This window comes from Dermacentor albipictus, chromosome 7, assembly GCF_038994185.2.
Source record: "Dermacentor albipictus isolate Rhodes 1998 colony chromosome 7, USDA_Dalb.pri_finalv2, whole genome shotgun sequence".
Taxonomy (NCBI): domain Eukaryota; kingdom Metazoa; phylum Arthropoda; class Arachnida; order Ixodida; family Ixodidae; genus Dermacentor; species Dermacentor albipictus.
This window is the reverse complement of record NC_091827.1, coordinates 49,298,778-49,316,521: the sequence shown is the minus strand read 5'-3', so window position 1 is coordinate 49,316,521 and position 17,744 is coordinate 49,298,778. Positions and strand designations below refer to the sequence as shown.

Here is a 17,744-nt window from a genome sequence, read left to right as displayed (position 1 = left end):
GTCGGGAAACGCAATAACATTTTTGGAAGAAAGTATAAAATGATGATTTGCAGATGTTTTTGCGAATGATGTGGGCATGCCTATGCTCATTAAGCTATAAATGTCCGGAGATTTTCAAATAAACTTCCAGTTGGCAGTCAGCGCTTGTCTGTTGTATTTGTTTCCTTGTGTACTGGTCTTTTTCGAGCTATTTCACCTCAGTTCTAAGTATGAACCAGCTAGCACTCATCAAGACCTTACTAGTGTTTCTTTCCTTCTCATGTCTGAAAGACTTCTGGGTTTTACCGAACCTCTCATTTTCTTCTCACAATTCGAACACTATGTGTTCTACACTTTCAGGAAAAAACTTGCAAAAGTAGTAGCGAAAGTACAGCGAAAAATACCATCTTTATGTACGTTAAAGAATAAAGAGGAAGAAACAAGCAGACAAACCGAAATGTTCTATTTGGTTGCCTCACGACGTTATGAGATTTCAGCCGTGGGCTTCTCGCCTTGTCCAGCTACAAAGCGAGCTCGAGTGGTGACGGACAACTGGGAGCCGCCACCCTGGTGAGCGAACGAAAATGCCGCCTCACGTCAGCAGCTCGCTTCTTAAGGCTTTCAGTCGAGGGAACTTTCCCTCGCCACAGCTGCCGCTGTAATCGTCCATGTCCACCCGATAGGCCATTATGCCCCCGAGTGTGTCTGGAAGGGCGTACATCTTCCGAGTGCCGATCTGGGGGAAGGATCGAATATGAAGCCAACTTAGCGCGAGTGGCGTAAAATTAGTGCTAAACAGTCCATCTTTGCTATTAAAACGCAATCACAGCGAAAGGACCTGTGTAACGGAGGGTCCTGCATTTCCTGGCTGTATTCCTATCTTTATGATTCAGTTACGTATACTGAACGGCAGTACAAAAAAAGAATATTACAGGAAGATCTCTACAGGGAATTTCTCTGTACAACACAGGAAAATGGCGTCCCATATGAGCGCAATTAACTACGCAGCCACTGCCCTCCCATGGCCGCCTACTAGATTCGGTGTGCGTAGGAAGCTCCCGTCGACAGCACAACGGAGATCACGCGGGAGGGCCGCGACTCCACTGTAGCTGGGCTAGCTTGGTTTTGCAACAAATAATGCTGCGAACCTCGATGCCACGATGTAGTCAGGCGAGAGCGTTTTTCCAAAGTAATTTGCCACTAGAAAATTAGCCGCTATCCCTCTGTATTTCTTGAATTCACCTTTCAGCGCCTGGGAAAACTCCAATTGAAATATGCAGGCATTGCCCCAGACACATTCGTACCTACAGAAACAAGGAAAGTTAACAAGCACACGCCTTGGATAACACGTAGTATAATTTACCTACAGGAGAAAATAAAACAACCTCAGAAGCACCACCCACGCACGAGAGTTATTACTGAAATAAAAAACAAACGGACCTGCGCTATAAGGGACTCAACAGATTTGTATTTTAATTCAACGTTGCCCAACTTGAAAAAGAACATGCCAGGTAAGTTGACGGTATACCTATGTGGTAATAAGAAGTCTGTCACTAAAAGCTTAGTTGATGATACCGTCGGTAATGAGTCGAATAGAATCGCACAAGCCTTTCGCCATTGTTCTCATAGTCTATCTTCTCGTACAATAAATTCAGGGCTAACTTTGAATTCTGCTGTTTTTCAACTGCGTAAGTCAAATCTCATCTTTTATACTGTTTTTGTGTGTATTGCATTAAATTTAAAATCAAATACATCCTCTAGCCCCGACAGCATTCCGAACGTCTTTAGGCACTACGCTGAAACTGTTGCCAAATTCTTAGTTGTACTGTGCAGAAACGCAGCCACTGCAAAATTATGCAAAATTATGCAATATTATGCAATATTTTCTTAAGATTGGAAGATATGCCAAGTCGTTCCATTTTCTAAGAACGGCTATCGCCTATTTCTGAAGAACTATCTTGAAGTAACGGTCAAATTACTGCTCTCTTTCTGGACCTAAGCAAATCGCTCGATTGAGTAATCGCGCGATTGGGTAACGAAGCACAAATCTTTCAACTATCATAATTTTTTGAATTACTGGCTATTTGGTTATTCAGGAACGGTATGTTTTAGTCGATGGGAACAACGCAGGCTGTTTACCACTTGGACTAGGTGTTTCACAAGGCAGTGGGCTGGGGACACTGCTCTTTTTCTTAATTATGAGCTCTTTACTATTGCCAATCCTGGAACATGATTAGAGTGTTCCTAAATGGTTTAGTTGTATTTCGCGCAATTCTGTGTAAGATTAGAGAAATGTTCATGTAAGCTTCAATGAGAAATTTATGTGCTACAAAGAATGGGACATCGCTAGCAACACAGATTTTCCTGCTTACCTTTGCATAACGTGCAAAAATATGCATTGGGGCACTTCTAAATGATGGGGCCAATGCCGAAAAATAAATTTCACAGTTTTCACCGTACCGACTCACTGTCTTACAACCCTTGACCTCGTAATGACCGGACAATCGGAAAATAAGAACAATTATGCACTTCAAAGTATAATTGATCTTAAAATGCTGCATTGTGAATTTCCTTCAACAAATGAAGTTTCCGAAGCAAAAAGAAAATCATATATGGTTATTCGCCCGCTAAGTCTGAAATGATAAGCAACGAAATGTTATCCTTTACGATAGACGTTTTGTGTTCATTTCATCTGAGCGGAATAGATAAACACTGGGAAATTCTTCCAGACAAACTTACCTCATTAAAGCACAAATAGATACCGAAAGTTGTAATCACATCATCTATACAAAACACGTAGTTAACCTAGAACGTTAAACGTTGCATATACAGTGCCTACACTCAAAAGCAAAACTTATGGGGATCTGATTTAACTTGGAAACTGTACCGTGAGCTTGCAGAGCTTTGTGAAAATGAAATTCAAATAGTTCAAGATAAGTTCTACAATCATGAAATTTCCACCCTTCTACGAAGTAACCCCAAAAAAGTTTTGGAAACTGAATTAACCAAGCTATTGTTCACAGATATCTATACAGATTAATAAGAATCGATAGTTTCGTCTCCCGTCATTGACAGCTGAGGAACTCAAAGTTTTTTTTCAGCTGCGTACTTACTGACAAACTTCCCCTTTCTTTTGGCGTAAAATGGGTCACATAACCATCAACCTTCAGGGCTTACCAGCCGCTATAGATCGATTGCCGTTTAAATCTTCACCAGGTCCTGATGCCATAAGCCCAAAACTTCTAAACCTAACTCACCCTTCCGTGTGCCACACTTTAGCCGCTTCATTCCAGCAGTCTGTCGACTCCGGGCTTTTGCCAGATGACTGGCAGATCGCTCACGTTTTTCACGTAACAAAATCCGGTGACCTTTCAATAGCTTCGAATGACAGACCTATTTCGCTAACTAACATCGCTTGCAAACCTCTAGAGCATATCATATCATCAGCAGTTGTGAAACTCCTAACGAAGGAAGATTTTTCCCTCTCATAATCAGCATGGCTTTAAGAAAGGACGTTCTTCCCAAACGGCGTGGTTCAAACTAAGTACTGACCTCAATGTGGCGATACATTCTTCATCGGAAATACGCGCCGAGTTAATAGATTTGAAAAGAGCTTTTGATAAAGTTTCACATATCCGCTTATTCAAAATATTTTCACACGTGAACATAAACACGATAACTATGAAGTGGATCGAAAGCTTTTTAACAAACCGTTCACAGAAAGTGTCTGTAAATCAACCCCTAACTCAATTAGCCCAAGTCAAACCTTGGGTACTCCAGGCAAACGTACTTCGACCGATGTTATTTCTAACATACGTGAACAACCTAAACGCTAACCTATGCTCTGCCACAGGATTGTGTGCAGATCACTGCGCGATATAAACAGCGGTCACTAATACCGCGGATGTCGACACTTTCCAGGATGGTACGAACAAAATCAGTAAATGATGCGAAAATGTCGGAAATGGAAATAAATGTTTTAAAAGGAAAAGCCATTGTGTTTACTAACTCAAACATCGCTGTTGAATTGCGTTACACATAAAATACCCTGCCTAACGAAGTGGTGCCTAATGTTAAACATTCAGGAATTAATTTGACATATACTTCGTGGAATGGCCATCAAGGTAATGTGGTTAGAAAAGCATCTCGCGCACTTAAGTTCATTTGGCGCAAACTACACTCGGGTAACACCGATACGAAACGTTTAGCTTGCACTACGTTAACATTAGTACGTTCGAAAATAGAGTACGCATCCATAGTATGGAGTCCTCACCACTAATACCTAATCAACAAGCTGGAATCGCTTCAGAAGAAAGCCGCTCGTTTCAATACAAAGAAGCAGTCTCGAACAATTAGGCTAACGGAAAACGTTCGAGAGTGTATGAGGAGTTTTTTTTTCGAAATGGGTCCAATCCACGAAAACGGAAGTTGAGAAAAAAGCAAAAATTTGTTACCGGACCTAAATGCAACGCTATCAAAGCTACTATGTGATATGCTTTACATGTCAGCTAGGGCAAGTTTACGACCACAAGTAATGAAAAATTATGTGGCAAATATGCCCAAAATTAGGGTGAGAACTTTGTATTTGGCTCGTATTGAATTGAAACGCTGGGTTGTCTTCTGTCGGTATCATGTGTTTTCTCATTAGACACCAACGTTGCAATGCATTGTATTTTACTGACATGCTGACTTAGATAGCCGGGGGCGCGGGGCTAGTCAAGTCATTTTGCTGCAGCTTTCTTTCCCTTACCCCAACCACTCATACGAATCTCCATGTATGTGGTAGGTAAATGAACTTGAAATTAAAAATTAAGATATCCCTCAAGTTATCTTCCCTTGCAAATCGCAGGCGTCAGGCACTGTTGTCTTTCTTGCAAAATATTTATCACAGTAATTAACCCTTCCCCACCGGCTACATTACGTATGCTTGTCGCGTTTTTCCTCGACTAGACCATACTTTTAATGTGCAGCCTTTACATGCAGGTACCAACTTTTTTTCTACTCGCCACTTTTCTTAGCTATTAAGGAGCCATTCATATGAACATTATTGATTTTTGTTTCCTGATTCGGTCACTTTGAAATTCAGTTCAGTTGTGTCATGTTCACGTTTTATTTCCCTTTCCTGAAATTTTATATTTCTGATACGCTCTTCTGTTGAGTGTACTGTTCCAAGTCACTGGAAACTGCAGACCCTGTTATTGGTTATTTGTTCATTGTAATTCTAGCTCCCTTGTTTTAAATTTACTGTAATGTGTATAGGATCTAAAATTGCCACGTTTGCCTCATTGTGCGTTTGCTGACACTTTCATGTCAGCTGTAGAGATTCATTTTCTTGTATCGTGCTTCCTCTACCTCCTTTTTCTGCCGCTATGCAATTATTCGCAATGAGTTACAGTGAGTTTTGTTTTGTTATCATTTCCTCCTTATGTAGTGTCCCCACCTGGAAATAAGGGAAACTGAATAAATAAATAAGTAAATAAACAAATAAATAAATAAATGAGCACCTTGCCATAACATTCACTAACAACTTTTCTTGAAAACTGCACCTTGACGACGTATATTGTTATGCCTTTCCGAGAACAACGTTTTCTGCAATACAAGCTTAGAAATTCCCTTTGAAATGTTGAGCTGCTCAATAACCTAACATTTATCCAGCGAAAGGTAGAACATACTTTGCACTGCATGGGACCGGTAGACTAAAGATAACGTTAACAAACTTGAGAGTGTCGAAAGAAAGTTTGCACTTTATAAATGGGAATCACTTTGTTTTTTGCGAACTATGGACGTTTTCAGTGTCGGTCTACTTGGAATTGTAGGCCGGCCGGCATGGCAGTGCCTACAAACTTGGGCTGCTGAGTAAATGCTCATGTCGGTCTTCCTGGAGTGGTTGCGTCATCCAACTCTAGGCATCCGATACCCGCATCCACCGAGCCAGCTGACCCGCTTAAGAACATCCGGGTATGTCAGCTGCGGAACAACGTGTGTCTGCATCCGTACGCACAGCGATCCAAAAGTAAGTTTCCCACAACTGTGTACGCCAATCGGCTCCGGTCGCTTCCAAAAAAGCTCTTGGAAGACCGCAGCTTCGACGAGAAATGTGTAAACTTGAGCACCTTGAGGATGGCGTACTACTGGAGTACTACTGAATCGCAGAGGAAGGCGAACGTTCGCAATAATCAAGTGGGTAATAAAGCAAGCGCAGCTTCTTTCTAACCATGAGCGTGAATTCACACACGAGCGCCTGCTCGAAGTAATGGAGAGGGTCAAAAAGATGGTAGAGGTGCGCCGCCGCAGGGTATATGGCGGTAGCCAAGTGCCTGCAAAATGCTTGGCGCAACTTGGATTCCTACGTTGAATGAGATTTGAGTGAAATTCATTGCATCTGGGTAAAGTAGTTAAGCTTTTTTGACTACAGCAGGGAAAATTTCTAGTACACGTGGTTTGAAACTTTAGGAAATATTGCCAAAAACTTCGCATGCTCTTAGAAACGAGAAAAAAAAATCACCGATGATTATGATACTCCCTAATGCGAAATTGCAGTGCCGCTAGGTTTTCAATTTCGCGATACGTTGGGTGGCGCGGTGAAACTTCCTGTGAATTGGAGCGATGTGCGGCGCGAGTAACGTGCTAAATTGGAGATGCGGCAGCTAGCGCATAGATGACGCGTGGGGCGCGATTCGCAGTAGCCGCCGCTCACAGGCCATCCAGAAGACGCGTGCTACTCTGGCGCCATCTCTTAGCTAACATCTCTGCACTACGGTTTTACTACGATAGCAATTATGTGGACTCTCGAGGCGCATTTCGGCCGCCGCCATCGCCATGAGGTTCCTCTAAAGTCCAAGAGTTATGAAATCGCCGCAGCCTCCTTATGCGGTATGTGCGAGTGAAAGCGTGCGAGGGTAAGCCGGCAAACGCGGCCCAATGGACTCGATCTAACCGGCAAGTTGAGCCAGTTGGTTGGGATTCATAGTAAATCTGTAACGGCGCAACTTAATACAAGGACAAAAGAAGACCTAAAATGACAGGCGCCGTGTCGTCGTTTTATACCTTCTTTTGTCTTTGTCTTGTGTTGAGCATTAACAAACTTGTTATGGACGCGATCTAGCGTGCGCGAGCGAGGAAGGCGGGCCGAAAGCATGCCCTCCACTGTCGCGTGCAAAGGATGAGGGTGGGGAGCTTATTTGCGGCAGTTGCTACGTACAGCGTGGTAGCGCAGGCGCTGCAACTTGAAAGCGATCTTCGATGTGGTCCAATCGTGTGCCCTTAGTGTTTTATCTGCAAAGGGATCTGCGATGTTTACAGAATGCGCGTAGTGCCAGTAGGTTCGTATGCGCTGTGCTTTCGACGTTTCGTTCGCGCTGGAACGAGAGATAAGGAAGGTGAAATCGATCGCAGCGGTTGCAGCGATTCCGCAGTCCAGGGGCCCTATAACGTAAAACTATTCCAATATGTTTCTATTCCAAACTCCTGACGTCAGATTTGCGTAACCACCGAAGCAAGCACCGGCAGTCACCCAAAGGGTTGCCTGTACAAACCAATGAAACACTCACCTCCTTCATAGGAGGTCACTTTTGTATGCTTGAAAAACGAATAACCTTGCCTACACTAAGCGGCTTGTCGTATCTAATTGGCTGACAAGAGGCGAGGAGAACGCTCAAGTGGAGAGGGATCCGCTGCGGCAGAGCCAGTGCATTGAAAATCGATAACCGGATGAAGAGGGTGCTGCCGAGGTCTGCGATCTGTCGGCTTTCCCTTTCTTAGCTTGTGGTGGCTGGTCGAAAATCGCGACGGCATGCAACGGAAGCTTAAGAATGACGCTGAAACTGACCCTCAGCAAAGAATAGTAGGCAGAACGAGGTGGTAAACGTGTCGAAAGTGCTCGAAAACGTTACATGGCCACGCAAGAAGTTTTATTATACGCAAATATACTCATGCCCTCCGGCAGGTGCAAGTAGCCAGCGTCTCGGCGATCGGCGGCAGCCACCTTTTATTCCTTTGGGAACGGGGCAGTCTGCGGCTATTCCGAAGAAAATTCAATTTTGTTCGGCATATTAATGCATCTTTATAGCGTACACGTCAGTTTGACGCGGTGAGTTTGTGCGGTTTTATGACGACACGTGACAGGCAGGTGTAGTGGGTGCAGCCCGAAAACATTTTACCAATAGCCGAGGGCTAATGGCGAAGAGAGGTCGAATCAGAAATATCTGTCTTTCTTTTTTTCTGTTATATCATGCATAATCAGTGTGTACATATCATATTTGATGGGGATCTTTCGCGGTTCTCGTGACGCCGCGTGAAAGACAGGTGAAGTGGGGGTGGTCGAAAAAAGTTTTTCACCAATCGTGGAGGACTGATAGCAGAATTGGAATAGAAAAGTTTGAAATAGTTTTACGTTCTAGCGCCCCAGTATTTGGACCGCGAGTATCAGCGCTCAAAGATTGAGGTGTGTTAATGTTTGCTTGGGCCCGTGTGACACCGTGCTTGTTGTTTTGCTAAAACACGCTGGCGGGCTAGTTGGTTGGATGGATGGATAGATGGAAAGCTTTATTGGCTCCTTCAAGGCTATAGGGTGACCCATAGGAAGGCTAATCCCAAGCCGGGACCGGAGGACGGAGCATCGCGACCGCGACGTGGGCTAGATGGACTGCCCAAAGCTGGTCAACCAGATCCGGACTGCGAATGGCAGCCTCGAACTTGGCCAGGTCCTGAGTGTAATCGGCTTTCGTCGCTGGGTCGCACGTCTAGAGCATCTACGATAGCTATGATATCTATGACAGCATGTGTAAGTGTGATTGAACGAAGGCGTAGAAGCAGACACACATAGACAGCGTTGTTTCTGTCTGTTGTGGATGTCTGGGAAAAGGCATCCATCTAACGTATTCAGCTCGTCAACAGCGAAACCCGCGGTATGCGCCATTTACTTTTTAAAGTTCGTGCCCGTAATTCTAAACGTACTGTGTGATCTCACTCACTGGAATTTCAAATCTCACAGCGTAGTGAGGTACTTCAAGCATATTGAACTCCAGCACGGGGGGCTGGACCACACGCTCACATCTCACTTCGGTTATACAACGCGCCTGACAAAACCGTCTCCTCGGGCATACCAGAAACGATGCGCTTTCCAATACAGCACGTGTCCCTCGATACATCGCTGCTGCCGCATGTGCGAACTCCAGACACGCCAGAAAACGCACACCTGCGGCAAGCGCGCAAACTCTCGTTGCCATTTCTTTCTACGTCCTCGTTCATTCACGCTTACACATTCTATCCTTGGTAATTTAATAGATGTGCATGTTTACAATATTATACGGCTAATAAAAAACTACTATCCCTTCTTTGTACAGCTAACTGCTAATTTTCTGTCCCAGACGGTGCTCTGCTTTTCGTGCGAAACTGCGTATTTTTCTAATGCTTTCGCCATACTATCCTCCGTTTTCCGTCTTATGGTACAGCTGCACTTTCTTCTCCGCTTTCCTCCTCTCGTATTGCAGACCCCCCTGTGCTCCGCTTTCGCTTTCATCTTTCACTACGCTCGCTCGCTCGGCTACGGCGACGGTCTCCGCAGAAGGGGGTGCCTTAATAGTTGCGTTTTAAGACGAACGAATTTGGCACAAAGTTGCCACATTCTTCACTGAAAATTTTCAATGACGATTACGACACTTCCTAATGTGAAATTTGAGCGCTGCTTACACGTGTTTTCATTTCGCCATACACTGGCTGGCGCTGACAATCTGTCTATTGCGCCTTGTTGGTAATTGAGCGATGTGTAGCGGTGCTGCCTCGCTAATCGATTTATCGCGAGAGGCATAGCTTTGGTGACGCGTGGGCGAGATTCACAGTAGCCCCGTCAAACAGATCCCTGTTACTAGAGTTTTGTTTTCGTACATGGTATCGTTCGACGCGCTCACCGCGTGCCATCGCTGAGCACACCACGCAGGCTACTGTGGCACCATCTTGCAGCCATTTAACCGCAAAGCGGCACTACGCATTTCTCTTCCAGCTTTCGGTCATACCTCCCTTCTATGCTTTCTTCCTCACGCTCTCTTCGCTTTTCATCCCCTGCTATGTTCTTTGTTCCCTCTTTCCTTATTTGCTGAGTTACGTCGACGACACTGGAGCCGGAGCACTCCGACGCTCAACCCAGATACGGGCGCTTAACAGTAGTGCTCTTGAACCGGACATCACAGTTCTGCCAACTTGCATTCAATGGAGCAAAAAAAACGGACTAACTTGATATTGTCACGTTGTGGTAACGGCGAAGAACACAGAAGTGAAAACTGATTCACAAAACTCACTGTAATTTGGGCAAATCTGTGCACAGGAAAACAAGCGGACCTCGACGCTCAAGGATATCGCCGTGCACAGTGTGCGATCGTGGAAAATCAGTTCTGCGGGTCAAGCGTGTCGCCTTTTATTCACGACTATTTGAATGTTCCATCGTAATCGCTGGTGCCTGCGCGTTCTTCCGAAACTACCGCACAATTCCTGTCGGCCATACGATTTGATTAGACAAAGTTCGGCGAGAATGTCTACAACAAATAGAATCAACAATATCATTTGCGTAACGTATAAATCATGTTGGCGCGTCTTACCCTGATCAGTGACATGTAAGTTGGCGGGTGAAGCACAGTCTCAATAAAAAAGATTAATGAACAGACGCGTCAATAAATATTGTGTAATTTCTTACGATGTCTACGAGGGATTTGCAAGGTCCTACTGCCATCTCATTGGCAGTAATCAGAGTGAAGTTAAAATGCATCAATTTTCTTCACACTACACTTATTCTTAGGTGCGGTACTCTGAATTAGCATATCTTTTTTTTTTCATTGTTGAGTGAATGAATTGCAAACTTTATGGCTTCGTGCTAGAAGTTTTTCAGTTATCATCACTTTTTTTCAAAGGACGCAATATGGTAAATAAAAAGAAAGGTTCTCAATCTCCATTTTATTTCCGTTTTTTTTCTTTTATATGCAGCATACCTTATCAAATTTGGGGAGTGGTTTGCGAGAAAAACGATTGCTCTGTTCTTATGTATTTAGATGGGAGCCCCACGTTTAAAAGCGTCCTGTAAGTCTTTCTTACGATTACACGACGCCAGTTTGCATATATTTCAGTCATTCGTGATGCATAATTTTTTTGGTGGGCAATGGCAGCAGCGTCAGAAGTATTTATAGTCTCCGTAGCGTTGCCTGCCGTGTATGAAGGGCTACGCTGAACATCTCCGTTGCCAAAAAGAGGTGGTGACCAGAAATATTCATCATGTATTCGCTCGCCGCCCGATTTCTTCAAAGAATGTAATGCTTGCTATAGGTTAGCTCAATACATCAGATATGCCAGCCACGCAAATGCTGCCCTCACCTTCTCTGTTACATTCTGGGTGGTATCGAACAATGCCAGAAACTGGGTGTTCGTGTTCGCCACGCACGAGGAGCCGATGTCCCGGGCGTCCTGGGTAATTTTGCTGTGTCTGCATACCTGGAAAAAGCAACCCACGAAGTCAAAAAGAACAACATCGGTAGTCTCTGTATGAAAACAACTGGTCTTCATGAAAGCATGAAGCATTTACAAGCGTTATAAATGCGATAGATCTATTTTATTTTTCGTATTGTTCTTAGACGAGATTGGAGCTCGTGTTTGTCTAGGCCCGTCTTGAATGATGTTCGTGCTCGATGTCGTCACCCCGATTGCTTGAAAACGTTTCGAGGAGGCACTACGACCCCGAGACCTGTAGCGGTAGCTCACTGAATGTTGATTTCGCTCTGCTAAGTTTCTGGTCGCAAGCTCGCTCCCGGTCACAAAAGAAGCCGCATTTTGAAAGGGGCGAAAAGCGAGACACGCTCGTTCATTCGTTTCACACTTCTATCTGTCGGGTAGATTGTACTGTTGTTCATGTTTTTTTTTTTGTAACATGCAATATATTTATCTATCGTCCAGCGTACGATGCTCTGTGATGTGTACGACATATGAACGACAGCCTGTTGGTGTTAGCGCTGCATCAGGTGTGCTAAAGAAGTGTTTTAGTAGCGAAAAAGTTGTGCATAGAACAAGACACTGCATTTATACTACTCGACAACGGCGGCTGTTGGCATCGATGCGATGTGCGATATTACACAGACAAACTAATATATTTATTTTTGTTTTATCAGGTTAATTACACGAAATAATGCAGCCTATTGATGTACGTGTGTGTGCGTATCCGTTCTCTAAATCCTTTTGTTGTTCTTGAGTTGTTTGATGCATTGGGCAAGTTCACGCTCTCAGATCAAAGTAAGCAGGGCGTGAAACGCACTTTGGGACACCTACGCCCACTGGAGGCACGTTTCCATGGTTTCGATACTCCTCCACGCGAACGAGCGAGCCAGCGGCTGAATGATAGCGTTGAAAGGCCATGGTCTCGCGACACGCAGCGGGCACATAACAAGGCGTGAAATTGTATAGGCGTTACTTTTATTGTTAAATCATCGAGCAGTTTTGATTTATTGTGTGAGTGGCTGCCTCTTCGAGCAATCCAGTTGGATGTTTAGACTTGGGCGATCTGCCACAGGTAATTATTATTTTTTTCTAATTTAGGTATATTCTGAAGAGCGCCTTGCATTTCGTTTGGTTGGCGACTATTGACTTTCCCTTTCAACTCACCATCCGGTATTCCATGATGACGCCTTTTTGAGCGCGGATGCTTCTATTGCGGGCGTCAGTCCACGTCTTCGGCATACGGTACGCCCGCGCAAACATGGCGAACGATAGCAGGGCGTAGCGCCGGTCGCTCTTGGTTAGGCCGCTCTTGGTCAGTTCTTGCAGACGCTTCGGTAACGCCAGGCCCAGTAACGGCTGGCGTAGAAAAAAAAATCGAAAGAGAGCGTGAGAGAACCTCCATAAATGAAGACAACACGTACACATTCAACTCGCGTTGCAGGTGCATCGCTAGCTGCGGCTCTTACAAGTCATTGCTTATTACTACTATTATTATTACTATGGCAGTGGGTGGCGAAGCTGTCTCCGAATACCCATCGCCAAGTTTGTCTTAGCAGGTGCTGCTCTGGTCGCTTTGAAATAACGTGGAACAAGCTTCTGCGGCTGCGCAATTTTTCGTCTCAGGCCTAGCCAGATTGTTCAGCTGGAAAGTTTGGGCGATGTTTGTGATAGCCCGCTGAGCTGCTGTCCAAAGTAGCCGGTGCTAGCTTCGACATCACAACGAACCATGGCGCCTTGATCTTTTATCGGAACAAAAAAGACGCTCCCGAATAAACAGTGCTTCGCAGTTGGTGGCGAAGCTGTCAGCGAATATTCATTGCCACTTTTCTCTTGGCGTGTTGGCCATTAATTTTAAGAGCAGTTGTTTGCCAGTGCTGCCGATGGACTACTGTCAAGTTATGTTGGACCTTGTACTGATGCTATAAGTATATCGTACGTTATTGTGCTGAACACTGTGCTGACGTAATAGGTATTTAGCGAACACTATATTGAGCCTTGTACATTTTTGGGTGTGTATGCGACCATGCCTGACCGAATGAAATGTCAATGGTGCTCGGAGTAGCTGCCAGGCGATGGCAGATTCCTCAGGTATTTGGATTACAAACTAGGCTATCACCGCCTCAAAAAGTGTTCGGGTGTGGCTGAAAATACGTTTGCATCAATGAGCGTGGCCAAAAGAGACGCTTGGAAATGTAAGCAATGCAGAACACCTGCAAGCGATAACAGCTTATTGAGAGCCCATAATCCTGAAGGAACTGCACTGGCTGGTGATTCTGGCTTTTTCGCTAAGGAATTAACTGCTCTCAGAGAAGAACTAAGGGGTATTAAAGACATGATGGTTGTTCTTTTGCCTCCCCGAGAAAAGCTCGACGAGCTTCTAGCTCTGAAACCAAAAATAGATGAAGCGGCATCAGTGAAAGAGACTGTACTGAAAACTTAAAAACTGTGTACAGTTTCTGGGTTCATCGTATGACACTGTTGTGACACAGACAAAAAAGTCTGACTCAGCCTTGAAAAGCCTAGAAACTGAAGTGGTGTGGCTGAGGCAAACACTGAATACCCAATCTACTGAGATTGTTCAGTTACGGGTCGATATCAATGGCTGTGAGCAGTATAGCAGACTATCGAACCTCGAGATACATGGGCTTTCATTTTAACCGGGAGAAAACTTGCGAACTGCCATCGCAGATCTCGCGCTGAAGCTATAAATAACGGATTTAGAGCCTTGGGACATAGTTAAAGGACGCTGGGCTGGCTGCTCGTGGCAAGCTTCGTGCCTTGGCGCAGAAAAGAAAAAAAAAAACGTACTTGCTATATATCTCAATGCAAACCTGACCCAAGCTACTAGGGAACGTCTTCAGAAAACTCGATCGAAAGTCAAAGAGAACAGCAATAAGTTTGTCTGGGTAAGAAATGCAAAGACCTTTGCACGAAAGGAAGACGGAGGCCCTGTCATCAGGATTGCCTCTGTCACTGGCATCGACAAGATGCTTGAAACTCGTGGCGATAAACTATTTCTCTCCCGGACGACGGTTCATTGGGATCTATTTTTGCAAACTGTGATAAACCTTCTTTTTCAGTTGTTGACATAAACATAGGAATCATAAGAGAATACTGGGATCAGTTCCTTGTCGATGGTGATGAGGTCATGGCCTTAGTGGATGCATTTATACTGTCGGAGATATATGTTAAAGATGATATGTTGTCACAGTTTGTTCTACCGAATTTACAAGGACACTTTTTACGAGAACGGCCAGGAGAAGTGGTGGAATAGGAGTACTCATCAACACTAAGTGGGTGACTACAATTACGAGGTTTAGTTTTATGGGGGCGGAAAGCCTCGCCTTTCCCATGGAAAGTGCTAACGTAACGTGGCCTTGTTGTTAGCTGCGATTTATCGTCCCCCCTCCGAACATATGCAAACATTTTTGAATGAACTAAAGCAAAATGTCAGTTGTTTGAGTTGTCGAACGTTTGTCTCATTGGAGACATTAACACAGACATTTTAACCTCGGAGAAATCCACGGTTACAATTTACTTGCACATCTTAGGTGACTATGACATTGAGTCAGTAGTTAACGAGGCTACACGAGAGGAGCTTCTTTTGTCTCGTGTGGTGACTTCCTGTATTGACCACGTGATGGTCCGTTCAATAGATTTGTCAAATAACAATTTCGTCCGAGTGACAAAAAGCTGGCAGACCACTATTTTATAGGTAGCCCGCTTTTATTCACTAGTTCCCAGCAATCCAAAGTAAAGAATCCCAATACATCGAAATATTTTATTGCTTTAAATGCGACCGTCTAGTTTTTCTCTATGACTCAAAAGTAATGTGAGCAAATAGCTGTCCAAACAGTGTACATAATAATTTCAAAGCGCTGATTTCCGATTTAAAGAAGCCATGTAGGAAAACAGTCTGGGTCCGAAAGAGAAGACCGCACCTATACTGGCTGAGCAATCGGATAACAAAAGCTACTGAAGAAAAGCAAAAGTAGTGGATGCGATGTCGACACCACCCTGATGACGAAACTGCCTCTATCGAGAAGCCCGGAACAAAGTTACAGCACTGATGCACTGTTCTAAGAGGAACTACTATCACAATAAATTTTTTTCTTCGCATTATAAACCCGCTAAAATTTGGTCCATGGCGAATAGGCTTAGAGGCTCTTATTCAGGTACGCATTTGGACCAGATAACAATGAGTTTCGGATGTATCATAAAGATTGGGCGGACAGCTTCAATGATTTCTTTTGTTTGGTTTGCGCTGATAATAATGGACCCACCGATCTAATTGGCTCAACGGTGGCTTTGGTTCAATACTCGATTCGGCTTTTCTTCCACCACTAAATAAAGAAGACATATCGATTGTTGCATCGATCTAGAAAAAGCAGCGCTGTCGGACTAGATGGCATATCAGCAGAATACATATGTAGCAACGTCAGAGTTCTGGTCCATCCGCTTTTTTTTGTTTAATAGAATCGTCATGAATTGCGTAATGGCAGATGAAATAGGGAGCACGCAGGATACCGATATTTGAATGCGAAGATGCTTCGAAGCCAGAGAACCATCGCCCCATCTCTGTTCTTCCTATCTTAGCGCAACTGTTGGAAAGGGACGTGTTTTAAACGATTGAGGGGTTTCTTTTAAAATATGACATTTTATCATCTTCCCATTATGGCTACGGGTCTGGTAGAAGCACGCATGCACTTTTTGAAGATCTATCTACATTAAACACTTGAACTTAACCAGGTATCCTGTGAGCTTTTTTTTAGATATATCTAAGACTTTCGATTCGGCAACCCGCAGTATTCTGTGTGCTAAACTGCCCAATTACGGGTTTGGGGGTATTTCCATTAATTTATACAAAACTACCTGGTAAATCGGTCTCAGATTGTATGTATTGGTGACCAGAACACGTTCTTGCGCTTTCTTAATGAAGGGGTTCCGCAGGGTTCCGTTTTGTCTCCGCTTCTTTTTAATTCGGACGTTTGTGACTTGGCACAGGTATCTAGATGTGCGATTTTCAAATATGGAAATGATACGTTGCTTGTTTCTAAGCACATGCAGAACAAAGCAGCTGTCATACTTCAAAGCGACATAAAAAATGTGATGTACTGGTTGGGAAAAAACCATATACAAGTCAGTGCTCGAAAAACTCGAATAGTATGCTTGAGAAATTCGCTTAAGGCTCTTGTAACAAGTGAACATGCCTTCCTTCACGGTTCTGATTCCTTGGTCTGTGTTTGTGCCCGTTTACAACATGTAGATAGTGTCAAGTACCTTGGAGTATACTTTGATACTGATGTATCATGTAATATTCAAATGGCTCGAATTTGCATGCGATTACGTAATGTTGCATGTGTCCTTTACCGTATAAGGAGTTATGCGCCTACCAAGATTACAAAAGTGATAGTGCATGCCGTAGCCTACTCGCATCTAAGGTACGACATTTGCCGTTTTTTTCAATTGCAGCGGATTTTGGAAACATAAAATTGAGAGCCTATTAAGCTTAGTAAAAAGTGTTGCGTACAACCACACCACGGATAACTTATTTCGAGATTTTGAAATGCCCGATTTCGAGTCTTTGTTTCGTTCGACAATTGTTATGCATTATTTCTGGAGAAATGCTTTCCGAGAACCTCTCCATAAAAGTGTTGCTCTGCATAGACATCCCATACATGTAGTTCCTTGGAGAATAACTCGTTATGGAAAAGGAAAAAGAAGGTACTACATCCGCCACCTGTTTATTAACCTTCCCGGTGCTTTACTGAATCAGACAAATTTGTCGGCTTTAAAGAAGACCCTAGAGGCAATGATAGAATTATTTTCACATGTACAAAGTCTATTATGTAGTAGTGTGATCTTTGCCAAAATTAATGTGAGACTGTTTCCGCTGTTATCTCTATTTCTTTTGTTTTTTGTTCTCGATGGGTTGTAGGTTTGTTTACATATTGTGCCATGTTTACTAAGTTTTAATGGTTGTTGTTTGCTACGTGTTTTCATTTGAAAATTAGGTGTTGTTTATTGGGCATGTTTACCTGAGGAACCTGTGATAGGTTCTTTATTTTTTTATTGACGTACTTTAGTTTGACAATTAGTATGTCTGTATAAAGGTTACGTAATGCAATGCCGTAGATGCCAGGTTTCTACCATACAAGCCCACAGGAGGCTTCGGCAGACCTAGCAAAACTATATGTACCAATTGATTATTTGTAATAAAGATTATTATTATTATTATTATTATTATTATTATTATTATTATTATTATTATTATTATTATTATTATTATTATT

The 17,744-nt window shown here is 43.6% G+C and overlaps 1 protein-coding gene across 1 annotated transcript in view; it reads right to left on the bottom strand.

Moving 5' to 3' along the window:
• Window positions 1-368: 368 nt before the first annotated feature.
• LOC139046719 (uncharacterized) overlaps window positions 369-17,744 on the bottom strand; it is a 41,585-nt gene continuing 24,209 nt past the window's right edge. The window contains exons 8-10 of the mRNA XM_070522224.1: window positions 12,616-12,807; window positions 11,338-11,454; window positions 369-715 (exon numbers count right to left, since the gene is read on the bottom strand). Of these exons, the coding sequence (XP_070378325.1) occupies window positions 572-715; window positions 11,338-11,454; window positions 12,616-12,807 (453 nt within the window). The 3' untranslated portion in view covers window positions 369-571. The remainder of the gene's footprint in view (window positions 716-11,337; window positions 11,455-12,615; window positions 12,808-17,744) is intronic.